General features: G+C 45.6%; 1 protein-coding gene across 2 annotated transcripts in view; it reads left to right on the forward strand.

Moving 5' to 3' along the window:
* The window catches only part of NRIP3 (nuclear receptor interacting protein 3), a 738043-nt gene that overhangs the window by 24703 nt on the left and 693101 nt on the right, over nucleotides 1-20239 (forward strand). Inside the window, exon 2 of one of the 2 annotated variants that reach the window (XM_069623692.1) lies at nucleotides 14048-14188. The exons of the other annotated variant lie outside the window; for it this stretch is intronic. Within the exon in view, the coding sequence (XP_069479793.1) occupies nucleotides 14048-14188 (141 nt within the window). The remainder of the gene's footprint in view (nucleotides 1-14047; nucleotides 14189-20239) is intronic. 2 annotated transcript variants of the gene reach the window in all.

Here is a 20239-nt window from a genome sequence, read left to right on the forward strand (position 1 = left end):
TAAAAGCATGCGACCTTTTCGGATTCGCAGTGATGGTCTCCACATTAATGGTGCGATACCGTTTTTGCCTATCCATTTCCGTTGTGGATAGGCTGCCTGTGGCTTGTCTATTAGGATCAATTAAGTTTGTATGTTGTGAACGCTCAGATAGCCTGCTTTACGTCTCTTGCACCCCCGCCTAGCTAGCGACCTTCTGACAGTCCCTGACATTTTTTTCTTTGCCGAGCTATTGCTACCTGCTGTAGAACATTTGTGTTGAAGTTCTTGGGTGGGCTTCATTAAATGTATATATTGATGTTTAGAAAGAAAGCAATGGAGCTGATGAGCATGGAGTACCTGGCTCTGTCAAGACCAGGGTGTTAGGCAGAATCATATGCAGTACCCTTTGGGAACACTACACACAATTAAGACTAAAAGTGTAAGTACAATTTCACCTTTGGTACAGGCCCCTACTACACAGTAATGTGATAGCAGTGGCTGAGCAGCCAGATGTATCTCAAGAGTAAAGTGAGCAGTACAATAGGTTACACAAAGGACTAGCAATCACAGTGATTCAAACAAACACTCAAGGTTTCTTGGTAAAAGAATATACATTTATTTACACAGTGATTTGGAAAACATTCCACTAGCAAGAGCAGCTCAATATCACAATCTAATACACTAAAATACACAACCAAATCAGTTTCTGAACAAGTTCAGCTCCCCTGAAGTGGGAGCAAAATGGCACTTCAGTTACTTTAAAAAGGGGTAGAAAGACAAGGTTAAGAGAAAGATAGCACAAATACTTTGTAGAAGAAGGGCGAATAGTTTCAGTTCATTACAACCAGCAATTCAATAGGCCTGGGCCACAGTCAATGGTTCAGAGACTTGTATAGGATAGCTTAGTTCTGGTAGTAAACGGTTAAGTCTTTGCCACGGTTCTTTGAAGAATTTGGTCAGGCGAAAGTCGGAATGTTTCACAAACTTTCACCGCGGCCAAACTGAGTTCTGCACCGCACTTGCACAGTACCTTGTAAGTGAAGAAAAGTTGTAGCTGAGGCAGTTGTTCCTAGCAGTTCCTGCAGATCTTGCTGTTCCTGAGCTTCAGCCGTTGGGACAAGGACGTCAGGAGGTTCCTGCACTAGCCAGGGAAGAGACCACAAGCTTGACAAAACATCAGTTTAAGGTGCGAGTGCCTTAAAGACCACAAACTGGAATCCTTCCCACTGGCTGCCCGGTTTTCAACAGCACTGTGGAGAAAATTCTACCAGTATGGGGACGGTGTCCAGGCGGTTTACGAGTTGGTTGTTCCCACCAACTCAAGGGAAGAAGTTAACGTTGAAGGGCTTCACTGCCGATGGAGTTTAAGGCAATTCGGACCTGCAGCAGGGCTTAACCAGTGGACCAGGAGTTGCAGCAGTCGTCTTCCTTCAGCTCGTCTTCGGTTCTTTCGTTCAAGTGGTCGACTCAGCTTTCCAAGTCCCAGAGACCTGCTTTTAAACAGTTGTCCCCCATTCATTCCAGCATGACAGTCACTCACACAGCAGGGTGGCTGTCCTTGCCGGACTGCCAGCCGGCCAATCATGCCAGAGTGCATTCATCTCTCCTAGGAGACTAAGCAGAGGGAGTTTCCGGCACCTCCCTCACATCCTGTCCACCCCAGACACTCAGGCGCCAGAGGAGCACTGAAGCCCGCCAAAGGCCAACAAACAATGAGACCAAACCTGGTTTGGCGCGCAGAGACAAACACAAGAAGGACCTTTCCAAAAGAAATGTCGAAAAAAGTTGAACGAGGTCTGTTTTTACAGATAGGTCTTGGGCGCCAAATTGGAAAACGTGGCTGACCCGATTTATAGCTACTGGTGTTCGTGTTCGGTAAAAATCATGGTAGTTTGTTTAAAACCACTGCCGCCAGCAATTTCAAGTGGCAAAGGGTAACATTTGACTGTCGCATGAGTGTTTAGACTCAGGGGAAGCTAGGCAACCCCTCCAGCACTCTATAGGAAGATAGTGTGTGCTGGGTCTGTAAATTTGAAGACTAGTAAATTCAATTTAACTTCACATGCTCTGGGAGACAGTAGTCAGTCACAGAGAAGGTATTTAAACCTTTGGGAGTCACTTTCACAAAAGTAAAATACACATCAAAATACACAAGAATGGGAAAAAAGGCTCACACTCTTTCCAGGAAGAAATTAAAATCCTAGAAATCCAGCAAAGTTGCTGGGGGTCTCAAAAGGTAAGGGAAATTCGCACATTCTTGAGAATTCTGCCTAACACAGAGGCTTTCTATTATGCACCAATTATTTACTTCAACCAGCAGCAAAGAAATTAAAATGATGTAAACACAAAGCAGTAACAAGAAAAACATTTTAAACGCATGCACATGTCCTTAATGCTGTATGTATGCTCCCCATCAGCCACAGCATCCGAGTATAAAGCTCCTAAGAGTTAGTCCTTCATCCTCTTCTTTGCTGCTCGGCCAGGCCAGCAAAATAAGTATTATTTTCTTTGCATGTTGAGTTATTCAGGTTAAATGGTTGTAGTGTCACAGATTATTTGTTTCTTCATGTAGCGCCCTGTCAAGTGTTTCAGTGTATGTTTTTGATATTGCAATAGAGCACGTGGTTGATTTAGAGCTGCGCACGGAGCTGACCTCGGCACAAACTCTCATAAGGGCTGGTCGTGCTCCGTGAGTGGCTCACACCAAGGATTTCGATTGCGTGGTGCACTGGTGTCAGGCAGTGTTCGGAGTGCAGAGCGTTTGTGCTCGCCTCTCGCCTAATACTGTGACAAGCATGCTCGGCTGTAGTGCCTGCAGGGGTGCCAGAGGGTTCCCCTTCCTCATTCCATAGGCCTGGTTGGCTCCGGTGCCTAGCGGCACCTCCACCCCACCACCTCACTCTCTGATCAGCCTGCTCAACTTTGGAGCTGTGAGCTCGAGTCACAGGGAAGGCCTCTGCTAGACCTATCCTTTTAAGGTTCAGTGGCTTAAAAATAAGATAAGAGTGATGAGCTACTATGGCAGCCCCTAGAAGTAATGAGGTGAAACTACTGGGTATGCTGGGTCCGAAAGAGGGTGTAGAGGATGGTTATCCCAGTTTAGTTTCTCTGAGAATTATGGGGCTCCCTAAAATACAGCCTCCTACTAGTAAGGAGGTTTCCTTTCTGGCCTCTCTAAATGAGCTGGTCCAGGAGTCTATGGATAACTCCCTCTGGGACCTTAATAATACTTTGGCTTCTGTCTTTCACCGCCTCATAGATAACGTTTTAGACTTTCATTCAGGCCCCGTTCAAGCCTACTGGCCCCTCAGATCCCAGGGAACCCCAACATCACAATCAGCTAAAACTAGGCACCTGAAGGGAATAGAGGAGAATTAAACAAGGTCTCCCTCCCTCTTCTGCATTGGCTGGTTCTGGAGAAATATACTATTCAGTTCATCAATAGGACTAGCAAAAGAGGGGCTGGGGTGGCAGTGATATTAAAATCCTCACTGAAAATGTCCCATTTAGAGTCGCTGGAGTGAGATGCCCCCACCCAGATGGGACACGTCAGTATACAGGGGTCCCACACCAATGCTATAAAAATTGCCTTTGGCTACAGACCCCCAGGCCCAGCCAAAGCCTTTTTAGAACACTTAGTCCAGTTCCTGACAGATACAGGGAGTAAATATAAGGAACCTTTATGTCTCTGTGATTTTAACTTTTGGCTTGATGACGTCTCCAAGCCTGATGCAAAGGAATTGTGGAATATTTTAACTAACCATGATTTGAAACCGCTGCAAGTATCTTCTCATAACGGGGGGCATAGTTTTGTTTTTCCTTTATGCTGAGTAGAGAGTATAAAACTGATGGGAACTGCCCGTATCCTGGTCCGATCATGCAGCAAGGATGTTTATTTTTGATTGGACCGAGAAGGGGACTCACTTCACTCGTTTCTGTAACTATGGGCCCGAAGCATTACCTGAAGTGGTAGTGCCCCCCCTATTCAGGGCTTATTGCTAAATTAATATTGATGAATTGTGTGAGCTTTTAGGATGAAACTTTGATTGTAGTACTGTATTGTGTAACAAATGTGAAAGGTTTATTTTAACCATAAAAACAATAAAAAAAATTGTTATGCCTAGTGATGGCTTTTCTCAGGGCAAGGGGGGTTTCGGATAATCTTCTATTTAGTTGACCTGCTCCTGATGGCCCTGGAGGCAGTTGATTTTGCTACACCTCCAAATGACTGTTCCTCCTTCAGGACCTGGGGTTGTGGTCAATTCTGAAAAATCTATTCTCAAGCCTGTGTGATGCTTCCAGTTACTGGGCTTCATTAGAGGTTCTCAGAAATGCATTCTTCTTCCAAAGAAAAGGATGTAGGTGATTTTTTACAAAATGAGTGCCATTTTAAAAAAGGAATCTCTCTCTGACTCATGGCACCCTTGGTAGCCATACCTTTGGCCTCAATTCAGGTGATTTTTTTCCCTCGTTAGGGGATGTCTTATACTGAATTGGTGCAGCTTTCCCCAAACGCAAGGGAATAGCTGGGGTGGTGGTTAAAGCACATGCAAGATTGGAGAGGGAACACTTTTTCTGATCCCCTCGTGACATTGTGTTAGAATCGGATGTAAGTATGCTCGGCTGGGCCGTGGGAGCAAGAAGGGAGGGCACTTCTGTATGGGGACAGTGGTCCTTATAAGAGAAATCTCTGCATGTAAACTGGAGCTTTTGGCAGGCTCTTTTGCGGTCACGAAACAAGCCTGGCAAACACAAGCTCAATTACTGTGTTCTCTCGAGGATGGACAATGCCTCTGCAGTGTGATGCATCAATCACTTGGAGGAACATGATCCGAAAGGCTTGTCAGACTTAGCAAAGGATTTCTGTGATTTTTGCCTGGGTCAGGGCCTAATGCTGCAGACGGAATACCTTCCCAGGCTGGCGAATTCAGTGGTTGGCTGTAATTCCAGGTACCTTGAGGACAGAGTCGACTGGAAACTGAGCAGAGTGTTCTCCCTCTTTCAATCCCTTTTGTGTCTCCTGGACAGAGACCTTTTTGCCTCTCACCTCAATTGTCAGGTGCCTTGGTCCTTCTGCATGAGGCTGGATTGTGGACCCGTTTCTCCAGGATTGGACACACCTGCAGGGTTATGCCTTTTCCCCTTTCTTGATGATGGCAAGAGTTCTGGTACAGCTGTGCAGGCAGTAAGCGTCTCTTGTCCTTCGCCCTCCAATTTAGCCTTCTTAAGTGTGGTTCTTAACCATTCTGGAGCTGGCAGTAGACATTCCCAGGCTTCTCCCTTCTCTATCTCATCTCTTAACAGATCCAGGGGAGGCCTTTGTGAGTTGATTTTAGGGAACACATGTCCCTCATGGCATGGATGATCTCTGATAGTCCTGCTCTTTCCCAGGCCTTTTGAGGGGCGCTTCCTAAGCCATTGGGGACTCATGATCCAAATCCACCCTCTCATCATACTCTGCACCATGGACACGGTGGGTGGGCTGGTGCATGGATGTTGGTATCAATCACATTTCTATCCCTTCAGTCTAGGTAGTTATTTTCCTGGTCTCTTTGTTTAAAGATGGGAAGGCTTACAAGACCATTAACAATTTCGGGTCGACTCTATCAACAGTACATGTGTTGGTTAAGGGAGAACAGTTGAGTAGACCTTTTTTTAGTTAAGATCCCACCTAAGGCTAAGTCTTCTTTTCTTTGGTCTGTCAATCTCGTTTTTTTGTTTTTTTTCAAACATGGCTTGTCAAGTGAGGGCTTCTGGCATACATCCCACAGAACAGGTTATTCGGACAATGTTCATTCTCGGTAGATCGTCTCCCATGCGTTTGTAAATTATGCACTACAGGCACATTAGTGTAGTGCAAACATAATCATCAAAAATTCTTGGACCCTAATAACAAGCTGGGCGGCAAGTGCAAAAACAGACGCTGAATAACAATGAGCTACAAGAAAAATGAGGTCAGGTGTTAGACCTAAACTTCTAGTCAAATAGAAGAATGAACTCCTAAGCAACAATCTAGCCAACACCACATAAAGTATGCTTCAGTAAATGAATTGGTCTCTGCTCTGAATCCTACTCCCCTGCTTACGTGAGAGTTTCAATGTCCATACTTTGAATACCAACTTCACAAGATGGACAAAAGAATACACCAACTCCAAGAGATATTTCAAAGATTTGTATTAACATTTTTGGTAGAGCGCTAAGTATCGTATTTCACTTTCATCTAGAAGTTCATTTTCCTCCCCAGTCCAGGCACCCTTACACCCCATGTTAGTGTCTAAAACCTAATGCCCACTATTGTCTAAGTCCTGACATTTTCTTGGGGTGGGTGCTGTAAGGGTGTTGAAGAAAGAAGCTGACACAAAGGCAGCATGGTAGTGGTTATAGACTTGTATTTATAAAAGAGAGACCTTCACTATCCCTATCATCTAAGAGAGGTTTTCCTGCCTCAAACTAATACTAAAGGATCCATCAGAATGTCTGTGAAAATCCATGTCCACCGTCCTGTGTCACAGCATACTTCTATCCCTTACACTACAACTAAAGACTAAGATAAACCAATAGAAAGTTCCTTCCCCAGGTGAATGACTCCCTTCTCCTGGTATTAGGGTGGTGTTCAAAAGAATGTTCTCTTGCAAAAACATTGCCAGAGGGAATGACTCCCTTCCCCTGTCTTGCGGGTTTCACACAATCTTTGCACAACTCCACGTTCTGGACCAGGAAAGAATGATCCCCTTCTCCTGGTACTAGTCTGTACAATCTACAATAAGGCCAGCGGGAATGACTCCCTTTCCCTGGCATCTTTTTCTTAGGTCCCAATGGTTTTTTTCTCATCCTCTCTTGGAATTTAAATGGTTCCTTTTCAACTTGCTATGTGTTTTGCCACTCTCTCTCAGTACCTGCCAAGTCCCAAACCCTTCTCTGCTGGTCAATGGACTTATCCTTGCCACTCCGCCAACAAAGTTCTCCTAAGGTTCTCAGTTCCTCTGTGTTGGGGTCCCAGTCCTTTCTCTGGTGGTCAGTGGGCTTATGGTTGCCACTTCAATGAGGATGTTCTCCATGGATGCTGAGTCTTTTTTGTTGGGGTTCCAGACCCTTCTCTAGTGGTCAGTGGACGTATTGCTGCCACTGCAATGAGGAAGCTCTCCTTGGATGATTGGTTCACTCTTGGTAGAGTCCCTGACCCTTCTCTGGTGGTCAGTGGTCTTTTTGCTTTCACTGCGACAAGGAGGTTCCTCCCTGATGCACTCTACAAAGTTCTGTTCCCTAATAGCCCTATAGTTGCCACTTGGGTGAGGAGCATCATGCTGTGTCCCTCTCTGCCTCCCCCGTATCCCTACCGGGTCTCCCGTTCCTCCCTTTACCTTCTTGCGGGATGCGTAACATCACTGATGGTTCCTGTGCACCTTCGTGATCCTCCACTCCTTCTGGTCTTGGCTTCGCTCTGGGATCCAGCAGTCCACCTTGTTGCCATCACGCCACTGCTTGTTCCCTTTGGTCTCGCAGTTGGGTCTGCTCTTGTCAGACCCACAGTGGATTCTCTCAGCCTGCCGCCGACATCCTCTGCACAGCCTTTCGTCCAGCCCTCACTCGGAATTCGAAACTCCTGGGCTCCAGCGTGCACCTGGCTTCCCTGCATTCGGGCACACCTTAGTCCTTCTTCTCTTTTCTTTTTATCCCTGGGACTTCACCCCGGCACAGCATGAACACTTGCAGATAATGGGGGTCATTACGAGTACGGCGGTAGGGGGTTAACGGCACCAGTAAGGATGCTGGTGCCGTTAACCCCCTACCGCCACATTCCGAGGTCCCTTAGCGGGTCCCACTAGGGCCAGCTGGTTTTACCAGCCGCCCTTAGCGGGACCCGTTAAGGGACCAGGGAGCTAATAACGGGCCCGCAATTTGCGGGCCCGTTATTAGCTCCTTCCCCATTCCCATTGAGCCCTATGGGGGCTTGAATGGGAATGGGGAATCGTTTTTGGAATGGGGATTTACCGGGTCCGCAAGGGTCGGAATGTCTCGGTAAGTCCCCATTCCGGCACCACAGACCCAGACATGGGTTTGGAGGTCAAACTCGTAATGACCCCAATGTCTCTTTGGTATTCCTCATGCCGCTGGTGAGACACCTTGTGGCAGTACTTAAGAGTTGGTTACTCTTCATGGTTGTGTTCTTTGTCTCAGTATGTTCTGTTCTGGCAATATCCCATGTGCTACAAAAAAACATGGGCTTACTCGGTATGGAAGGTGGGACTAGTGAATGTTGGGGAGTGGCATGGCTCAACAGGCTGTACCCAAGGTGATCGTTCTTGTCCCCAGAGTGGGAGTCCCGCCCAATGAGAGCCTCCCGCATTAAACCATCCTTAGGTGGACTATTGGGCAGTGGCAGCACCTCCCTAGCCTCCTGGGATCCCTCCCTAAAGTCTCCTCACTAAAGTCTCCTCCCAGCTGGCCAGGGAAAGGCAGACGATTCCTGATCTCGACCTTGGGGGTGGTTTACTGCGGGAGGATCACCTGGGAGGAGCCCAGGCCTGGCGCAGTGAGTAGATCCCATGGGATGAGACAGTTATTATCTCTAAAAGGGAAGAACCTTTTTAAGGTACTCAGACAGGTAATGGCTTATTGTGATGTATCTGAACCACACATTGAGCCTGTTGATATGGGTAAAGCTGATGTGACATTTTTAAATACCCCAAGGAAGGAAATACCATTTGAGACATCTAAGGTAAAACAAATCCTCCTTTCTCCCTCGAGGTACATTGACAGGAAAATTATCAATGGCTTGAATGAACCGAACCGCCTTAGCCTTTTGAAGTATACTCTTGTGATTTTCCCTTAAATGCATTTAGGAGAAATAAATCCACATTTAAAAATAGGAAGTGGACAAGAAAACACAATTTTGTTGTTAGGGACTACAAATGCCATAAGTACTGAGATGAGGAGGAGGGCTTCAGAGCAATATTGCAGGAGTAGTCCGCTTGCTAAGCCCAATGACCCACACGTGAGGGAAGCAGAGAGGTTTAAAAGGCCCGCTCAGGTGCAGGCCATTAGATGTAGGTGTGGCTGGAGAAGTCACAGCACTAGCAGCAGCAGAGCAAGAGCACGTTGTTTGCAATCCAGGCAGAAGTTAGTGGAAAGAAAGGACGCTGAGACTTTTGACTAATTTTCTTACTTTTTAAATGTATTTATTGCATTGTTGGATTATTGAAATCCTTTTTGCAAAAACAAAACAAATTATCAAATTCCATCATATCTAATAATAGTCTTAGACTAAAAAAATTCAGTGCCAACATAAAAATCATCAGTTAGTCTCCCAATTTATCCCACAAAAGGATACAATAAACCCGTTAAAACCTTCATCCATTTGTCATACAAATTCATCAAGGTTTCCTAAATACAATTTCTAAAAAGGAAGTGCTGATGAACCCAATGAAGAACATTTCCCAGTCAATAATAGGTTCCACCATTCTGCTAGAGTCAAGGTTCTTATTCTACTCAAGAAACTTGCAAAGAACCTAGTTCTTAGTTCCGTGAGATGTGCAAAATAGCAATAGGTGGATAATGCTTTCCACCGAACCAGATCGGTTACAGAAACTACAATGTATGTTTCTCAGTCTTTTACCAGCCGTTGCAGCCAAAACCACTTTGGAAGGGAATACATTGAACCTTAACCTCATAAATTGGGCTCTATAGAAACTATTTAGGAATTTAATCAAATACTTTGGAAGGGTACCGCCAACCTTAGCTTCATGTTTTAAATTGTAAAAAAGTTTGAACTTGTTCACCTCTTCCGGAGTCTTTAGCCAATCCAGTCTGCAGAAGTTCTTTTTTACTTTAGTCGGGTTTGTTCTCAGAAGATCCTCACTAGCAGAGATTTTTTCCAATCACTTTCCACAATGGGTTTCCCATTTTGCAAGAGTTTTGTCGCTGACCAGTGACATTTCTCTTTTTAGAAGCCAAAAGATTGCGGAGTGTGTATACAAAATCCAAAATACACTTCCTGAACAAGGACTTCCACTCCGCTACTGCCTTTAACAAGGTCAACCCCAATTCCCACGTGATTACCTTTATTGGGGTTGATCTAAGCAGACCCAACACTCTCTTCTAGAAGAGGCCCTCAGCTATAACAGGAAGAGAAATTGGGTACTCCCTATTTTTTTGTTTCCAGTGGATCAATCTTCAGTGGGGAGAATACGAATAAGGACCAGAAGATTGATTACCCCTCTCTTCTGAACAATAGTAGGGGCAAAGAGAGGGGCAATCAATCTTCTGGTCCTTGATAGTCCTTCTGCCCTCAGCTATAGGCCATATTGACTGGTGGAGGAAAAACAGTCCGGAACCCTCACCTAACAGCTCAGGGAGGCACCGGCCCCTTCGGTCGTCCCACCAATTGTTCCCAAATCTAGGTAAGGCACATTGTCTCAGTGGCCCGAAGAATCTTCACATTAGGTTTACTAATTAGAGCAGTACATTGATGTTAATTGTAGCTATAAAACAGGCCCAATTAATTATGTATAGAGGGAGTTACACATGCTCTACAGAGGCCTCTAAAAAGCCACACATTTTCTAACCTTGCTGTATTTATGTACAAAAATAAAATGAACAATAAATTGTTTTGATAAAATTGTTTTTGCTTAATTGCAGACCTTCCAAGCAACAATGTTACAATGACATAATGCTACAAAATAAACCCTGTAAATGAGCCTAGCTAATTTTGTGCAATCAATATAATTTGATGCAACTATTCATGAACGTCATATCAGGACATCACTACACCCATAGCCTATGTCCTATTAGTACTGCAAGATGGTGGCGCTTCCACGGATACAATTGATTCTATAGTGTCATCGGTATTTAGAAGCAGAAACACTGGACCTTTAAGTTACCTGTTGTAATGTGCTTGGTGTGAATGCAGGTGCTTGGGAATGCATGAGAGAATGATTAGCGGTGAGTGTAGGAATGCCTGTAGTGAAGGTGCCACTGTGTCAGTTGGAGAGCCCCAGCCTTGGTGATGGGACCCAGTGGTTCATACTTGCCATCTTAATGTATCATAACCTGATGAAATAAGCTAACCTATGGAACCTCACTGATGTGTCCAAGGAACTTACTTTTCTACACTGGCGACAAGTTGAGTTAGTCTTTTCTAAGGAAAGAAACAGACCTGTGTGGCATAAGAATGAATATTAGGGTGACCAGTCTGCTGCAGGGGATGCAGAGAAGAAGGAAAGGAACCACTGCCCCCAAACAAGTAAGTCCCATCACCCAGGGCCAAGAAAAGGGGAAGCTGCAGCTTTAGGATAGCCCAGGGAGAAGAAAAGCGTGAGCTGTAGACTTAGGATACCCCAGGGAGAAGAATGAGGGAGATCCTCAGCATATTTGGCAACCGTTGAACATGAAAAGGGGGAGCTGCAGCCCATCATCCGGGACCAAGTAGAAGGGGAGACGTATAAGGAGCTCCTGCCCTGTGGAAGCCCATGTGTTGAGGAATTTCCTGGGGAGAAGAAGAAAGGGGTGTTGTGCAGCAGAGGGCACAGGAATAATGCTGGTGCTTATGTCAGAAGATGGCAAAGCGAAAGAGGAGCTGGGCTAACAGGCAGACCCGTGGTCACGAGAAGTTTGGGAGCTGCAGCACATTACAGATTTGGAGAATCGTGGTGATCTCCAGGGTTATTCCCATGAGGTGTTGTGTGTCTCTTTCTTCTAAAGAGGAAGCCGTGAATGGCTTGTATCTCATGAGGTAAAGTGGACCTAGCGGCCCAGCCAGTGAAACCAGAGCATGGTGAGGACCTGACGGCTGTAGTGGGTAACGAGGGGCCCTGTGAATGTGGGTAATGAGGGTCAAACCCGGCTCACCTGAAACACAGCAGCGGTGAGGGACCATTGGAGAGGTGGAGATCTGCATGCATTCAGGTCTCCCAGGCGAGTGTTGACGTCATTAGGCTGGTGAGGGAGTCGGCAAGCTCCTCACCGGCGTACGGATTACAGTTGGTGATGATGGATTTTAAAATTAGAAGAGGGGATTTATCAACGTTTCTTGTCAACTGACATGAGGAGGAGGCTGTTTTGCTGTTATGAGTAAAGGACCATACAGCGTGGGAGCACCGTTCAGTGCTGTGTCACAGGATTCAGAAAGGTAGTTGGAGAGCAAGTATGCATCACAGGAAGAACAATTCGTGCCAGGCCGAGATTTTGCCTATGAAGTCTGATTTAAACTTCCTTCCCCAACGCAGCATGCTATGCATCTTTATACAGCTGATCTAGTGGAGTTCTTAAGTTGCTATGTTGGGAAAAGTATGTGCAGTCGGTGACAGTAACATTTAGTGTGCGTTGCATGGAAAAGTATTAGGTTTTGCTCGGCCAGCATTTTTTTAGGGAAAAAGTTGGGAGTTGAATTGTTATGTTTTAGTTAACTTCATTGAAGAATGTTAGCTTTAGGCAACATGGACTTTTAGGACTTTGCTAATGTAATCCCAATGAAAGGAAGGTGCATTTGGAAATGTTTGCTGTTATGTGAAAATGCGAGGGACTAATGTATTTTGTGAGAATTTACAGGTTAGAGCTGAATCACAGCTACAGACTTTTTGCTGGTGAATTTCATCGCTAGTAAAAAGGTTAAGGACATTTTTTGTAAAAGAGTTGAGAAGTAGTTGGGTTAGAGTGTCCTGTCTACCTTATTTCAGGTCAAAAGATGTTTTCATTTGGGGACTTTTAGGGCAATGTCAAAATGTTAAAATGTCATTGTAGAAGTATTGCCGAGTTGTTTCAAAGATGTTTGGGTGAGATATGTATGGTATGCGACCTTCCCTTTGTGAGGGTGGGGGGGTTACTGGTTTGTGGCGACACTGCGCCAAATGTGTGTATAGTATGGAATGGGACCTTTCCTCCGGTGTGAGGTGTGGTTACTAGTACTGTTGGATCACGTCTTTAGCAAATGGCTGGGTTTAATTGAAGTGAGGTATGGGTCAGATGTACAAGTGAAAAAGGGGGGACGCCCTCTCATTCACGAGACTAGGAGATGTAGAGTATGGGCAGAAAGGGGGATGCCTTCTGTAAGAGCGAGTGGCTGCTGCTGGATGCACAGTTAGTGTGTTGGGGAGAGGGGGGACGCCCTCCGCCTTAGCTTTGAGTTGCATCGCTCACAAAAAAGGTTCCCCGTATGAGGGTTCCCTGTATGTTTCCCTCCTGTGGATTTGTGTGTGTAAAGAAGGGAGATGTGTTGTAATGTGCTTGGTGTGAATGCAGGTGCCCGGGAATGCATGAGAGAATGTTTAGCTGGGAGTGTAGGAATGCCTGTAGTGAAGATTCCACTGTATGTTAGTTGGAGAGCCCTAGCCTGGGCAATGGGACCCAATTTTTCATACTTTGAATCTTAATGGATCATAACCTGACTGGAATAAAGCTAATTTATGGAACCTGACAGATGTGTCCAAGGAACGTACTTTTCTACACTACCACTTGATCGGTTGAGTTCTGAGCCAGCCAGAAACCTATCACAGGCCACAATTAGACACTTGTCCAGTGTTTCAGTTTCTGCCTTGATCACAGCCCTGCTTGCCTCCCGCAGTGCCCCCTCACAATCCAGAATCCACACTTCAAGCATTAAATGCACAGAAGCATTTGACATAGAGCTTAGCCCTTTTATGGTCAAAGAAAAATGCTTCAGTCACTGGAAATGCTCGACTGATAGCTGCATATCTGTTAAGTTCAATGGAATGCAAATTAACCTGTAACTAACATATACACGTGTAATGCATTTGTACCTGTGTACCTCCTTGATGTGAAGCTTCATGGTACTGCAGAACTTGACTTTGCCTGCTTAAAGGCCATCCCTGCTCATGCTTACAGTCATTGACTTGATGGATCTTGCTAATACATATTTATACCTCATGTTTTGATTTTAACAGTAATCATACATTCTGCATAGAAAGTAGGGTCAGGCTCGTCTTATACATTCAAATCATATTTCTCGTTGTTCATAATGAATATGTATGAGAACATTTGCTGTTAATGAATTTCATTGGAGGTTATTTGCATTTTTATTTGATTTGCATTTTTATTTATTCTTTTTAAAAAGTCATCCCAAGTCTGGAGTCTCCAAGATACACTGAATGCTGGCAGAACTGCCAGTGCGAAACAGACAACCAGACTCCAATATGAATGTAACAAGGCTTTATTTGTGGATCGTTTACTGTTTGCGGCCAAAACAAAAAACAAGGTGAGCAAAGGCAACGAAAAAATCTCTCAAAGTTTATAAAGAGCCCCTGTCCAAGTCTCCCATCTATGATGAGCTCTCTCCTCGCTGCTTCCCGACTGACGTGTTCCTTCTCCCACCTCTATTGCCTGCTCAGGGACAGTCTAGCCCTCTTGTATCTTGTGATGCTGTCTGGGTTTCTGGCTTTCACTAAAGCCTTCTACTATTCATCTCACCAGTCTCACCACTCGCCCACCTTGCCTCTCTGCTTTCTTTTTAATGTGCTTGCTTTCTAGTTTCTTCAACCTTCTAATCTCCTCGTTCCTTCCACCCCCTGATTATCTTCTCCTGCTATTTCCTCCTCTAGCTCTTCATCCACCCCCTCCTCTGTAAACACAACACTCATCTCCTCCAACTCCCAAACAACCTCCTCTTCATTCTATTCTTCAAACGCTCATTGGTTTTCTTCACCTATCTGTGTTGGAGCTAGTTGTGGCTGTGATTTTGCGAACCAGCTTACCACAACAAAACATTAAAAGAGAACCAAGGTTAACAGGGGTAAAAACAAGAATGTGCAATACCAACAGTTTTGACTTTTGTGTAGGCATGGGATAGGCATTTGTCATACACTGCCATAACAGTACTAATTAGCCATTAATGGTAGCAGCTGCAAAATGGTGGGAGTACCTGGACATATAATAGCAGTGGCTGGTACATGCCTATCTATTACCTGTGCACAAGTCACCTGTTGGCTTTGACAATGCTTATTTTTAAAAGGAGTTCAGTGGCAGTCGTGCATACCGCTTATAAATCAATTGGCTGAAGGCAGACTTGGTTAAGAAATATTATTACACTAGTACTGCATTTACAGCTCCACTTAAATCATTAACTCTCAAAAGACTATTTTGAAATAACAATGACAGGCACACAAGCACAACATTTGAGGTTACTGCTTGATAAAGCTATCTCAGAGACCCCAGGAGGATGTATTTTGGGTAAGGACGGACAGGAAGTGGATGGAAATGGCCATAGGGATTAACACTGGTTTAGAGGCAGTCAATGGGCGGGTAAAAATCCAAACACCTACACGCTGTGTGTCCCTTCTCATAGCCCATCTCCCTCCTAGCTGTATTGTAATGCAATAGTCAGTTTATATTTGGTGCCTTAACACCATTTTATAGCCAAAACTAAAAAGATGTTGGTCACAGAGGTGTCCGCGTGAAAGGACACCCACCTCACCCACTCCACGGTAAACAAAATGAACGGTCCTGTGCAAGCCAGAGGAGCAGCTTTCACTGGAATGAGAAAAGAAGAAAACAAAAGGGAGGCAGTAGCAGCAGGGTGGGGGAGGGGTGGTGACGACCCCAGGGACAGAAGGATGCTAGGCAGCAGTTAGGGGAGCAAGCGGAAGCCAAGAACTGGTATGCAGGGTCATGTTCTGCTGAAATGTTTTCCGATGAACCATAACCCCTGATCCAATCTGTTCCACTCTCCTCCTCAGCCTCCTGGGTATCTTCTCCAACCACCTTTTTTAATCTCTCCGCCTCCTATTTCCCTTATCAGTTCCTTACACAAATTCTTTATCTCAAGCGCTCTGTTTCCTCACCACTGTTCATCTCTTCCTATCTCCTCCTCTATCTCAGTCTCTGGCTCTCCTTTGCTCCTCTGAGCCTCCCTATCCTCCGGCCTATGCTCAATCTCCTTACTGATTTCAGTCTTGCCCTTATAACCATTCTCAGTGTCTTTAACCACCAATTTACCGTTCTACTCCTGCCCCTCCTGGGTCTCTCAGCCTAATCCCTCCTCTTCCTCCTCTGTACTTGCCTGTATCTCTTCTCCAAACTCTTTTTCCAACAACTTCTCTAACATTCAACAACAGATCTTCAGTGTTCTCCTTTATATGGTTAACACTAGCTTCCTGACACTTCCTTGGATCCCATTAACACCTTTCCTTGAACCTTCACCACCCCCTTCAGTCTAACTGTAGCTTCCACCTCCTTACTCTCACCTTCTCCCCCTCTGGATTTCCAAATTTCCTCTACCTGCTCCTACCCCAGCAGCCACCATGCTAACTCACTGACTGACTGACTGAGCCCTTGGATTTGTATAGGGCTTTGGCCATTCTTCCTAGCCTCGTTGAGGTACAGGGACTCGGGTGTGCAGATTTGGTATAGGCTGCTTGGGAGTTAGTTCTCTGGGCCCGGTTGGGTCCCCATTATCTGCTGGATTCAGCCAGGCTCAGGAACTATGTCTCCCATCTTGAAGTTCCTAACTCCATCTTCCTGTTTAGGTTGTTGGTATAGGTGTTGGCAAATAGGTCCCTTCCCTGGTGGAGAATTCCAGTTATGAGGTGGGGCTTTGGGCTGGTTCACTTTCTCCCTGATTCCTCAGCCTAGCCTATGCCCCTCTTCTTTTGCAGGATTTAAGATCGGTTTATGCATCTGCACCAGGGGAGACAAACATGCAGGTAGTACCAGCACCACTTGATCACTGCTCCATGAGTCCCTAAAAGGGGCCTACCTACTTGTCCCATTGATTCTACAGGAGCATAGGGGAGGGTTGGCATTATCATCCTGGTCAATGAGGGGAGCCCTATCTCCTGGTAGCCTTTAAAAGACCAGTGTCATGTCGGGGTGCCATGTGACTCTCCCCTGCCATGATTACCAAAAAAGGACTCCTTCACAATGGCTTGATTACAAATGCTAATCGCCATTTCTTCAACCCCATCCCTCACCTGCTTCCTTTATCCTTTGAGGTATCCTTTAACTCATGACAGCACCTTTTTAAAGATTTAACTCCGACTGAAATGGCTGCTCTCCCTGTTGTGACGTATAAGAGTGAAACTAGCCCCTCAAAGTTATCCCAGATTAATTGACCTATTGTCATTGGAACTGGGTCAGGCCCAACGCAGAGTAAGACGATGCAGAAGGAGGTTGAAGTAAAGGGGATTTCCAATTGTAATCAAGGCATTACCCAACAGATCTCTTCGTCTTGATATGATGTGATTTTATTTATAGCGCGCCTATACACAAGTGTTTCACTTACCTTGTTCCTTTGAGGACATATTGTGAGGAACCTTAGGGCGCCCTCACTTCTTTTTCCCCAGGATCCTCATCTCAGGTGGCCATGCAAAGGCCATCCCTTTTGGATCCTGACCGTAGGGGTGGATATGCAAGGGAAGATAACCTGGGTGGAGGGAACTCAGGGAGTGGGCAGAGGATGTCTTTGGGGGAGACATGGTAACCCCCTTTGCCTTTTCACTCTGAAGCCCCTATCCCTCAAGCCTTTGTAGGCTACGATCAGCCCTTTCCCATTACTCCCCTTCAAACTGTCCCTCAGAAACATCACCTCAACTCCGGGACGAGGGAGAGACCAACTAGGAAGACATATCCTCATTTGAAGGAGACACACACATCAGCCCTCTTTTATTAATACAGATACATGCCAGCCTAGTTTTGTTAATACAAACACTTCTCAACCTCAATTGTGTACTGGGGCGAGGGGGACAACACAAGTAAGACAGAACTACTGTTCTGAGAATGAGCAGGTCTAGTCTTTCCTAGAATCATTATGGTGGCGGGCACTTTAAAACCCAACCTCTGTTTGTGAATGGAGTCAGTGAGAAGCGAGGAGGCTGAGGCAGCAGCTGGGAAAGCAACTCCTCTGAGCAGTGGCGTGGTAGCGTTTTTGCAGCAGGAAGCAACTCTAAGGAAAGCTAGAGGCCGGTAGAAGATTGCATGTGGAAGGCCGGCATGACCGAGCGAAACGGTCACAGGAGTCTGGGGCTGCAGGCAGAGCATTGCTGAGGAGCAACACCATAGAGAGACACTGCGAGAGGAGCAAGGTGCCGCTTGCCCAGGCGAGACCCTGGAGCTTCAGAAACCTCACAACGCCGTAAACACTGACCAGTGAGTGAATGGGAAGCATCGGGCTGGCAGGCGGATATGCATTGAACAATGTTGTTTTGGATAACAAACGCACTGAAAGTTATAATTTTTTTATTTTTTATTAAAGTATTTTATGGGGATTTCTTAACAAGTTTACAGGATCAAATGCTCGATGTTACAGCGCAATTACGATGCGGTATTTGTTCTACTTAAACTAAAAATATATGAACATTAAACAACATTTATCAGTAACTATCAGTTCAAGGTGGGTTTGTGATTTGCCGATAAGTGTATGTCTCTTATTAGGGCTTTAAATGATTCAAAAGTGTCTTTTATGTCCCCTTCTGCTCTGGTGATTCCTGCGTTCCAGGCGCTGGTTTCTGCCTCAGTCCATCTCTCCATCTCCTTGATCCAAGCTTCATATCTCGGTCCTCCAGGCGATTTCCATGCCATCGCACTCTTTGCAAGGAAGCACACCATGTCCATTAGCTTTATGATGTGTTTGTGCTTGCTCGGTCCGGAGAACGTGCCTAATAAGCATTCTTTCGGGTTCCATTCGTACCTGTTCACTCCCGCTTTCCTGTTTGTTTGTTCAATTCTGGTCCAAAAACCTAGTACCTTGTGGCAGGTCCAGTACATGTGGATCATGTCCGCACCTTCGTTATTGAAACCAGGGGCACTGCGATCGGGCTTGTTTGTTGAAGACGGCTACCCTGTGTGGGGTCATGTAAGTCCTGTATAGGATATTCAGCTGTATGAGTCTGAATGTGGCATTTCCTGAAACCTCTTTAGGGTAGATTAGTGCTCTCTCCCATTCATTCTCAGTCATAGTGGTGCCCAGGTCTTTCTCCCATTTTGTTCTTTCAGCAGCGTGCTGCAGGGATTGGGTCTGTCAGTTATTTGGTTGTATAATCTGGATACAGGTTTCCAGCTGTCACTTAGGCCGTGCATTTCTTGCAATAGGGGTTCGGTGTTGGTTCCTCAGGCCATATGCTCCATTTCTTCTTTGCGGTGTGTTTGACTCTCTGGTACCACAAGAACTGGCCTTTTGCTAGTCCTTTCTGTGTGTGCAGTGATTCAAAGTCTCTGAAGGTTCCATCGCTGAACATGTCCCCCCAGGTCTACAGTCCCACATTTTCCCAGTTCCTCATTGCCATTATGCCGTTGAGATTTGTGCATACATCCTGTTCCTCACTTGCTTACCTAGCCTCACTATCATCGGGATGCTTAATGGGTCGAGTGGTGGGCTCCATAATGCTTCTTTGGGGAATGTTGGGGCTATCAGCTGTTGTAGTAGCCCTATTTTGGCTGAAGGTTTGTCCGAGATCCATTTCGTGACATGACTGAGCTGGGCCGCTAATTAATATTTCTGAAGATCAGGTAGTTGTATTCCTCCTTCTTTATGCGGTAGTGTCAGTATGTGCAGGGGTAGTTTATGACGAGTCGCTCCCCATAAGTATTCTTTTAACAGAGCTTCTGGTTTCTTGAAGAAGGGTGGTCTGATGTAGTAGCATATGTTTGTAAAGTAGTACAAGAATCTTGGGAGTATTATCATCTTTGTAATGGCAGCTCTACCCATCATGGAGAATGGTAGCTTGGACCAGAATTTCGTGGAGTTGCGTAGTCCTTTGATTACGGCCTCCGTGTTGCAGTCGTGGGTGAGCTCTGGCGTATGCTTTATGTTAACCCCTAGGTATCGGAATGTTTCTGGCTGCCATTTGATTCCCACTTTGGGTAGGTCCGTTTCTTTTACCCCTCTGAGTCTGGCTAATGGAAATGCACAAGATTTCTGTTTACTGAATTGTATCACTGAGTAGCGTGCAAAGTTATCCAGTATGTCGAGTGCTACCTGGGCATTTAATTGTGGGTCTCTTAGGTATAGCAGCTCATCGTCGGCGTATAATGAGATTATATTGTAGTTCGTGCCCACCTTTATCCCTGCGTCAAAGAGTTGCTTCCTAAAGTAGATACTACTGGCTCCAGCCCCAGGATGTATAACATCGGCGATAGCGGGCATCCCTGCCTAGTGCCTCTCTGTATTGCCCAGGCCTTTGACACCACTTTCCCAGTTTTCACTCTTGCCATGGGGGCGTTGTATAGTACTTTGACCCATCTCACGAAGTTTTCGCCAAACCCGATTCCTCTGAGGGTCTCGATTAACCATTCTCAGAATATAGAGTCAAACGCC

Source organism: Ambystoma mexicanum, chromosome 11, assembly GCF_040938575.1.
Source record: "Ambystoma mexicanum isolate Mex_15411 chromosome 11, UKY_AmexF1_1, whole genome shotgun sequence".
In the NCBI taxonomy this organism is placed as follows: Eukaryota; Metazoa; Chordata; class Amphibia; order Caudata; family Ambystomatidae; genus Ambystoma; species Ambystoma mexicanum.